The sequence below is a fragment of the Amblyomma americanum genome, chromosome 10 (assembly GCF_052857255.1).
Source record: "Amblyomma americanum isolate KBUSLIRL-KWMA chromosome 10, ASM5285725v1, whole genome shotgun sequence".
Taxonomy (NCBI): domain Eukaryota; kingdom Metazoa; phylum Arthropoda; class Arachnida; order Ixodida; family Ixodidae; genus Amblyomma; species Amblyomma americanum.
The window spans coordinates 34,140,095-34,150,480 of NC_135506.1; the positions used below are offsets into that span (position 1 = coordinate 34,140,095).

Below are 10,386 nucleotides of genomic sequence, written 5' to 3' on the forward strand. Positions count from 1 at the left end.
CCAGGCCAGATCTCTGAAGGTAGAAATTTAGAAGGGGAACCCGGCAACTCAAACACGTGAAAGAGACTTCGTCTGCGCGAGCGCCAGTCTTTGCTACTCCAAGGATGCAGAAGATATGGGTATGTGCCATCAGTTTAGAGGCAACAACAACTTCGTTGCTGATTCTTTGCTGGTTGACGGTTCGAAAGCGCCCCCCCCCCTTCCCCCATCGCTATCGTCATCGTCTGACCGGCGAGCACGGTCGCTGTGCGCGCCGGGCACGAGACGAGAAGAAGACTGAATGCCTCTCGGTAGCCGTTCCGCCGCGTTGCTCTTCTTCGAAAACGCCGTAGCAATCAGTCAGTGAGCTGGAATGCCGCCTGACAAGCCGGGAAGTCGCGATGAAGCTCGGAGGCCTGGATCCTCCTCAGCAGAGCGCCGCCGCCAAAGACGCGGTCCCGGCGGTCGAGACCAAGGCGGCACCCGTTTGCCGGACATCCCTGGAAGCCCCTCGCGGAGCCCTGCGGGCAGCGACAGAGCACCCAGGCGTATGCAATCAGCATTCCATCAAAGACGTATGCACGGTAGGCCGTTCCAGCTGTCAGATGACTCCATTCGGTGCCATTTTCGTTCTGCTTCAGATTCAGAATAAATTTTAATGTTTGAACCGGACCCCTACCTACTTTCTCCGGCATGGCACGCAGGCCTCCAGGAGGGAGTAGGGCGTTTATTCACTACAAGACTAGTTATTAAGTTTAAGTGATGCTGCAGCTGCCAGTTGGGTCAGTTCCTTTTGCTCCCTAGAGTCTGGTTTTCTACACCTTTTATTCTCGCTGTGATTCGCGTCCTGAATTTCTCGAAGTACCTACTTTACTGAGCTTTTAGCCACATGTGGATGTGGTTGTGCCTTTTTTAAAGGACATACCTTAGAGATGTTGATGTGTCATGGCCAAGCATGCAGTAGAACTTTTGGGCTTGACAACCCCCGCCGCCCCACCCCTTATAACCAGACCTCCACAACCGCCGTGTCGTGCACTCATCGGCAGGTGCCAAAGGCCACCGCCTCCGACCATCTGGCAAGGCGGACCCTGCTGGAGGTACCTGTCCAGAGAGTGTCGGTCCAGCCAGTCCCTCAGCTGCGGCGTTGCCGGTGGGACGAGGCCATGGTGTGGACGGGATCACCTCCGCTGACACTGCTGCCGTCGGCTCCTGCCTGTCATCGCCAGCATCGCCCGTGTCCGACGGTGTTTACTCGGGAGCGCTCAGCATTGATTCGCCGCTGTCCAGCAGCCCGGGGAATGTCGAACAGCCGCCCCTCGTGCAGCCGCCCGGCTTCCGCGGCAATCCGCCCCCTTGCGAAGATAGGACGAAATCGCCTCCGGTACGCGCCATTGGAACCTGGCACACGCGCCTAGCGTAACAGAAAAGTTGCAGTTTTTGACTGCATGCTCAGAAGAAAGCTTACGCGTATAGGTCGATGACGTTGAAGGAACGAAGTCACGCATCCTGAGAGGGGGAACCAGCACTGTAGAGTGTTCTTAAGGCCGCATGTATTGGCTCTTGAGCAAGTAGTTGACTCATTATTTGCAGATCAGAACAGCATGGGCTAAAAGAAATCAACGAGTAATATAGGTAGGCTTACAAAATGGTAAAAAGAGTGCGATTCAGTACTGCTTTCAGCGCATGTCTGTGTCATGACTTATGGACTTATGATGTTCCTTTCGAGTGGCTTTGTCTCATTTAGCTCTGCTGCTTTTGTGAGCTCGGAATTAGTCAATGTATAGTAACACCAAAAAGTAACTGCCATCAGCCGAAAGGACAGGATGCTGCTGTATCAGCAAAGAGTGTTTTTATTTAGAAAATCCTTTGCGAGCAGTGATCAGGCCCTGATGGTGACACAGTGCTGTGGCAAATAGAAACACAACATCTGTTTAATGAGCTTTTTTAGGCATGGGCCGTCCTTTTTCATATCCTAGCACACGCTACAAGATTATGATTGGTTTAGACCCAGCTTGGCACTGGGCGAGAAGAAAGCACATGCTCTATTGATGAGGCCAACATGAGGAAGAAAGTAACGCATCCAGGATTTCTTCACAATCAACAAGAATGCGAAGGTAAAAGTCGTCGTAGCCAAGCTCACGAAGAGCCTCAAACTGCCGGCAACATAGAAGGCTTATGTATCATCATCCAGTCACGATAACGAGGTTCGCGGCTAACTGTAAAATTTAATCCTGATTAAAAAAAAAGTGCCTTTGTTGTTTCTTTCGCGTGGTTTCCTTGGTGCTTGCAAATCCGCCGTGACACGCAATTCACATGTTACCTGAAATCTGTGCGGCGAAAAAGCAATTCGCTTTTGTTCCGACAGGATTTTCCATCTAGTGATTAGACAGTTATTATAATTTTGATTCGTCAGTGGTTCGATTCGTGTCGTGCGAAGAAAGAAACTCTAAATAACGTCACTCATTTAGGTTCTATGACGTGTTCTAAAAAGCAGCGTGTACGAACACTGCAAGAGGTGAAGTAATGTCCTAGTCTCGATATCTCTAGTATACGTATAGAAAACGATTCATTCGGCACGCAGTTAATACAGTTTGTAGGTCTGTTCATCTCGGAGTGTTAGGCTGTGAAGGACCAATTACGGTCGTCAAATGTTTCGCTTTCAAATCCCTAACCTTCTTAATTCCTACAGCAAAACCTCTCCATTTTCTTGATAAAGGTTTGCTGTCTATCTTAAAACCTGGCATCGGACTTGATTTGTTGAGTACCTCCTTAGATCTGTTGTATGTTTCTGCTATGAAAAGGCATGTTTATGTAGTGTTGTATTGTGTATCATTCTTGTCATTTCAATGCTCCTGATTTTGTTCTTAAAAGCAAATTCTTGGCTCAGATTTGTATAAGTAAGCTTGATCACTTTTTTTGTTGTTATATGTACTCTGTTGTTGCCGCTGTTTCCTGTAGGAAGAAGGTGCGCTGCTTTGTCGAGCCAATCTAAGGATTTTTGGGCGCACCTCCTAACATTACGTAATGTTGAAATAAAAGTATTTTGTATTTTTGTCGTTTGTGGCGTTTAACTTCCCAAAGCGACTCAGGCTTGAGGGACGTCGTAGTGGCAGGCTCCGGAAATTTCCACCACCTGGGGTTCTTTAACGCGCACTGAGATCGCACAGCACACGGGCCTCCAGAATTTCGCCATCGAAATTCGCCTCCATTGAAATTCATCCGCCGCGGCCGAGATCGAACCCGCGTCTTTCGGGTCAGCAGCCGAGATTTTGTATTTTTGTACTCGTGCAGCAGCGGCTATGATAGGAGCTGTGGGAAAGAAGGCGCCTGCCCTTGCGCACAAAGACACCCCAAAAGTGCACACTTTGTCAGTATCGATGATTCATCACTAGAAAAGCGGTTATTTTGGGGGTTTATAGAGATCGTAGGTAAGACCAACTGATTGTGCACATCGTTTTTCTTACGGCAATAATGTTACTTTCCAGGACCCCCAGAAGCTGAAATCGCGGCTCGGGCTTACTCTGGCCGTGCTTGGAGTCACTGTATTGGTGACGCTTGTGGCCTTGGCGATCGCCTCACTTGTATGGCGCTCCCCAGCGCACTGGGGGAACACCTGCAAGACGCATGCCTGCCTCGCCTACTCGACCAGACTTCTCGCCTCCATCAACGAATCGGTGGACCCGTGCCAGAGCTTCACGCACTTCGTCTGCGACGGCTGGCGCCAGAAGAACCGACATACCGTTTGGAACGACCAGTTCATTTCCCTGTTGGACAAGGTGACCGCGTCGCTGAAGAGTGCAGACGTGCCTGCATCGGGGCAAGACATGGAGCAGCGGGCCGCCATCATGTACAGGAGCTGCGTCGATGTGCTCGAAGGGGAGAGAGACGAGCTGCCAGCCGTCAAGAACGCGCTGGTTGAGGCAGGCATCGTGTGGCCGAAGCCTTCCAAGGGCGCAGACGTTCTGTACACGCTCCTCTGCAGCTCTTTGAAGCTGGGCTGGGACGTGCTCCTGGACTTCGACGTCGCGCCCGATGGCGGCGGGATCAACCTAGTTTCTGGCAAGTTCCTTTACTTCGTGGTCAAGAGGTATAGGGACTTCGCGACCGGCACGGATGAGGCGTACTTTGAGTTCCTGAAGGAACGCTTTCACGCCGAAGGCGAGGATACGGTGACGTACCAGGACATATACCCGTCGGTCGAAACAGCCCTGAGCTACCTCTCTAAAGCTCGTTACGAAGCAGCTGACGAGAATAACGCTGACGTTCTTCTAAACTTGACTCAGCTTGGCCTCACGGAAGTTAACTGGACAGCGACGCTTTTAAAACTTGACATCAGGATGAACAGTAGTCTCACGCTGACGACCACATCGCCCCGTTATCTGGAGCGAGTGTTGTATCTCTGGTGGCGGTACGGCACGGACTCATTCCATACATTGATCTCTTGGTGCACCGTTCAAGTGGCGGCCCTTTTCGCGAATAAAGACTTAATTTTCAACTATTACAACCGTGACTACCAAACGACGCAGGCCCATTACAGGATTTTCTGCGTCACGAGAGCAATGTTAATCTCCGGGCACACGCTGTTCGACAAATACTATGCTGAGGCCCTTCAAGGCGAAGCACTTAATCTCGCAAAAAGTGTGGCTCAGTCCGTGCGGACCGCTTTTTTCCGGCGTCTTTCCAACTGGACGTACTTTGACGAAGGCATCAACGTGGTCAGCAACTGGAGCTCTTCGGAAATCGTCTTCCGTAACATCGAGCACATCGGAGAGGAGGAAATCCTGGCTGCAGACCATGTGCCTGACTTGAATAATTCTTTCGTGCGGAACTGGCAACAGTCGGTGCACGTCAGAAAGGACGCAGAATTAGGACATATGTTAGACCTTATGCAAGATTTGGAGGTGTCCATCGTGTCCTACGACAAGCGAGACTTCGAGCTGATGCCTTACGCTCTATCCTTCCCTCTATTTGATCCGCAGCTCCCTTCGTCTTTAAACTACGGCGGCTTAGGAGCTGAGGTCGCCTTATCACTGGCGACCTTGTTCCTTTCCGCGTACTACGCAACCAATGCTTCGTTTGTTGAGCCCCTGATGGACTGCTTGAAAGCAGGCACGTCCGGCAGCGCCGGTGAACTAGGGTATTACGCCAAAGAAGTAATTGGCTATGGCGCTCTTGTGGATGCCTACAATGCCCAAGAGAGAGCTTTGGACAGCAGCAGCCTATTCGGTTTGGAGAAGTACAGCGGACTGCAGCTGTTTTTCATCGCGCTGTGTTACGTCAATTGCTATGGCGGCTCTGAAAATACAAACCACGAGTCGATCTGCACTCCCGCGCTGCAGCACATGCCACAGTTCGCCAAGGCTTTTAACTGCACTCCCGGGGACCCGATGAATCCTTCTAAGCAGTGCAGACTGTTTTGAGATTTGTGTTCGTGATTCGAGTTTTCTGTTTGTGTGCGCGTGACTTCTCCGTTACCACGTTTTGTTCATTGATGATGTGGCTATAAATGCCCTTCACTGAGCCTGTTTTTATAGAACTATAGAAATCTCGATCGTAGAAAGTGTCGTCGTCTTCGCGTATACGTCGGGAGCCATTAGCTTGCGCGCACTGGTATACAATTTTGAGTAAGAGCACTAATGTGTGTTAGTTTGTCCCGATAGCCTTTAAATGCCATTTTGACCTTGCGAGGATCTAAAAATAGAATTTTTGTCGGGTGTTGTGTTCCGCTTTTTCCGCGAGCGAATAAAGTGTATGGCGGTTTATGAGCCAGTCGCGCTCGACTTGTGCGTACTTGTCGCTTAATCTGATTCCGAAATATCGTTTTGTGTGGGAATTGTTGGAGCTAACTATGAAAGAGCTTAAGGAAACAGAGCAGGAGCCTATCGGCAGAATCAGCAGTGCAACAAGAATGCAATTGAAAGAGCTAATGACATTCGTCGTTGCGGAACGAAGCAGAGTTGAATAACTCAACATTAAAACTGCACTCTTCCGTGCTACTAAGATGACGCAAGAAAAAAAATGCTGAAAGAACCGACAAAAGCGAGCTCTTGTCCTTTCCAGTGCCGAAATTTTCTTCGCCGGGGAGATTCGCACAAAACGGGTCCTCGGTCTCGAAAAATCTCGCGGAACGGTAACCTCGTGACACATATAAATGACAAATGCTTTTCTTGAGCATTATCAGGCGACGGTGGCGTTTCGGGATATGAAGTTGGAAACTTTAGCGGGTGTTATGTCTTTGCGGAAGCGAGGTTTCCGGAATTTCCGGAAACGAAGTTGAACGCGCCATTTACAATCTAAACCCAGGAAAGTTTCCCCGGCCTCACTGTTTGTGCCCGCGGGCTTGTTTCCGCGATGTAAGCTGCAGTTTTTATTGCTTTCTACGATCTAAACGTACTGCCTTCTTCTTTTGCGTTTGTACACACTTCTGAGAACTGATGAAACTCCTAAGTTTTAGCAGCCCGGCTACAGACAATCGCGGCCAGGTAGCAGGGAATCTGGAAAGAGCGTTTCATTGGTTTCGCATGTTGCCTTACTGCAATCTATACAAGTATACATTGTATACAAAGATGCATCGCCTTTTTGCCGCGTTTGTGGGAATCAAGACACTAAAGGACAACAGGCAATTTTGATGGCTTTTTTTTCAGCGCAATTACTCACGCTCTGTGAAGAGGAGGGAATGAAGATGAAGCTCAAAGCAGCTGCCACGCGGGATTTTGCACATGCCAGATGACCTCCAGGTTCAGCATGGGAGCAGTAGAGTTTTCCGCTCTAAAAACAATTGGCATCCTGGGTAAAGACAGATTGATACTGGCGAGTGGCAGACATCGTGCGGCCGATTTATGTTCATTAGTGTGAATCCCCCTTAACTTTGGAAACGGGTGTCTTTTGCATTACTAATGAGGGTGTGGAGGAGGTGCGTTCGGTGGGGAGGGGGTTAGCTGGGGTATGCGTGCCGCTCTGTCACTCAGGGCACGGAGCGAGAGAGGTGCAGCAGCGAAACACGTGTCGTCACGAATGTCGGTATTTTGTTCTGACCAATCAGTTATTGGCATTCTGGACAATTAGCGTGGCGTATTTTCATGACGCCATGACGCCATGTCGCCATGACCTCAGGTGTTACAACGCCAACGGCCCCGAAATAAACGGGAAACTGAAATTTAACAACTCCCTCTGTAAAAATAGAAAAAAAGCCGTCCGTACTTTTCGCCTATGAGCGTCCACTCGTTGCCACAGCCGTCAACAAATCGAGAACATGCGCATGCTCGTCTGGTCTTGCATGCAGTCCTCGATGCTTTAAGATGCGTAGGGTGCCACCCCAGGGTGGCGCTCTCTCACCATCATAGCGTCCTCACGGGCAGCTATCGTTTGAGCTTTCCTCCATAGTGACGTGTCCGCTATTTTGCTGTGCTGCGACCTTCATGTCTACCTTAATCGCCGCAGCTGTGCGCTTGGCAGACACGTCCGCAGCTGCGCTGGCTGCTGCTCGGCCGCTCCTCTTCGCCAGTTGTGGCATGTGATGTGTCACGTGATTCGCTCTTGTGCTTGGCAGCCATGTCCGCCGCTCTGCAGAGCGCTCGCTCTTCCACTTGTGGCACGTGATGCACCACGCGATTTGCTCTCGCTGAAAGAGTTCGCTCTCGTTGAAGTCTTCATACAATAGAGGTGAACCGAAGCTAAACCGTGTCTAACCACAAACCATGCTTAACAGAGCTTGGCTCAGCTGGGTTGAACCACAGCCACTTTTTATTTTTTTTTACGAAAGGAAATGGCGATGAAAAGGAAGGAAATATTTTGCTGGGTGTTTTCCGTGCCTTAAAACACCAATATCTCTGTACAAAGCGGCTGTACAGCTTCTCTGTACACCCTCTGTACAGAGTCAGACCCGAAACTATTACACCATTTCACGGTCCTCAAACACACCACCACTACCACCAGTCCTCACCATTTCCCAGTCCATTGCGCCTTCCTACAGACGCACTACGATTGCTTGAACGAGTACTTTCCACTTCCCTCTACACTGCTTCATATATAGTTGTCATGTTGCCAGATTTACAATTCTGAACTGGCAGCTAACGAACCTGGTTTTGGGCTTTCAGGAAGACTGCCTTCTGTGGTCAGATTTCAAGCACTATTCTAAGCTCAAGGGCAATATAGCCGACAGCGTCACCGCGATATGCAATCTATATCCGCCAACATGCCTCCAAAACGAGTCAATTGAACAGCAGAATTGGTAGCTTATCGGCGCCCCGGTGCATTTCCGGGACGAGATTAGCGTGAAGACAAGCAACGGATGCAGTCACGCTGTTTACAAAGACCACATATTCTTTGAAATCAATAGGGCAGGACCATATTACGCATTGAACGATGAACTTCTGATCGAAAAGAGATGCGTGCAATTATACATGTTTTGCGGTTAAGTTGACCTCATCTACGTCAGCAAAGCGGCTGTTTGATTGGACTGGGGCTACATTTCATCAAAGAAGGGCGAAATTTCTGGCGCCCATTTTGAGCCAGTGGCAGCGCAAACAATGTACTGTTTAATGCTGCTTCGGAAGTCTGCAATAAGTTACCAAATTTTCCGCGTACAGTAGTAAGTCCACGGGACACTGCGCTGTTGAATTAAAGAAAATGCCTATCGCAACCCTTTGTATGTTCGCTTCCGCGTAACTATACTCCGTCTCACAAGATGTTTGCAGCACTACGAAAGGTACAGCTCTCTCGTCCAATCAGGATGGCGCGCACTACATTAGTGTGTTCCTACGCGCCTGTGGCTCGATCCACCTGATGTCCAGGTGGCTTCTTTCTACCTCTATTTATAGTAGCACCGAGCCACAGGTGTTCCACCGCGCAGCGCCGCGCCTTTCCTCAAAATCCAACTTTCAATTTTCAGTTTTCTCTCGCTTCTTTCCCTCCTTTATCTCTTCCTTTACGATGCGGTTCGGGTGTCCACCGAGATATTGTCTTTCTTTTTTCCCTCCCTCCTTTATCCCTTCCTTTACTGCGCGGTTCGGGTGTCCACCGATATATGTGAGACAACCAGGGTACTGTTCTCATCAGTTCCTCGGTTGTCGCGTCGCAGTAAATTTCAGTAATCGTGTCATGTGCATATAAATTTATTTACTCCAGCGTGCCGAGGCAGCCGAGTGTCGATGGTGGCGAAATGCAAAACAAGCCCATGTGCTGCGCGAGAGGCAACGCACGTTAAACGGGTTCGATCATCTCATCGTCCTCATAACAACTGAATTCAGCACTGCTGGTTGTGTCGTCCTCCAGGTTGACAACAATGGCCGGTTCCTGGTCAACAACATCGTCGATGATGTGGCCCAGTTTTCTCATCACATCTTCCTCACTGATAATATGCTGCACGTAATTCTTCCATTTCTCAACAGTCACTTGCGTGATGCCTTGCCAAACCAGAGGCTCGACGTCTTGGAGCTTAAACGTCTTGTTTTGGCTGGCCACGAAACCCTTGACGTCGCTCCAGACAAGCTCTATCGGGTTCAGCTGGCAGTGGTACGGTGGCAGGCGCACAACGAGATGGCCAGCAGCTTTAGCAATGCAGTCGACACGGTATTGCTCCCCACCTGTGTTCACATTGCTGACAAGCTGCATGAGCTCGGCCTTCACCATGCCGCTGCTCCACGCGACACCTTTTCCGGACAGCCAAGCCTGTATGTCCTTTTTGAGGCTACTCATCCGCGGCACTTTATCCTGCTTCACAGAATGATATGGCGCGTTGTCCATCACTATAACGCTTCCGGGTGGTAGTAGTGGGAGAAGTCTCCTGGAGAACCAGTTTTCGTAGTGTTCCCCGTTCATTTCCTCGTGGTAATCGCCCGAGTTTTTCTTCGCTCGGAAAACTTCCGCTGCGCCTTCGACAAAACCTTGCTCACTACCGCAATGCGTCACAATAAGCCTGCCACCTTTGCCACTGGGGTTTTGTAGACCAGTCGACAGTCCGGATCGATGCGCTTGGTGTGCAGATTGGATGGTGCAGTCAGTCCACACTCGACTTCGCGTGTGGCCGGCGTTAACCCACGTTTCGTCGGTGAAGAAAATAGGCCTACCCTGGCGTCGCAGCTCCGCTATCTGGCGCAGGTACCGGCGGCGACACTGCACAATGTGCGTCGCTTCGATTAACATCGCATTCCGAGAGCGCTTCTTATATCGGAAGCCAAGTTTCTTCAACATCCTCTGCATTGTCGCTGCGGACACGGTCGGTAGCGTTTCGTCCTCTTCGAAATGCGCAACCACCTTCGCGATAGTTGGAATTTCCCCTCTCTGGAAAAAGGTGTGTACCACCCTTCGCAACACGCTCAGGTCAAAATCGTCCAGCTTCTTCGTCCGCTCGCGGCCTCTTCCGCCAGCACGCTTCTTTGGTGACAACACTCGGCCCGCGTTCAACGT

The 10,386-nt window shown here is 50.2% G+C and overlaps 1 protein-coding gene across 1 annotated transcript; it reads left to right on the top strand.

Annotated features, from left to right (window-relative positions):
* The first annotated feature begins 380 nt into the window (after window positions 1-380).
* LOC144108180 (endothelin-converting enzyme 1-like) lies at window positions 381-5,399 on the top strand. The gene is made up of 3 exons (XM_077641458.1): window positions 381-579; window positions 1,026-1,360; window positions 3,465-5,399. The coding sequence occupies exons 1-3, from the start codon at window positions 381-383 to the stop codon at window positions 5,397-5,399; spliced, it is 2,469 nt and encodes an 822-aa protein (XP_077497584.1).
* Window positions 5,400-10,386: the final 4,987 nt, after the last annotated feature.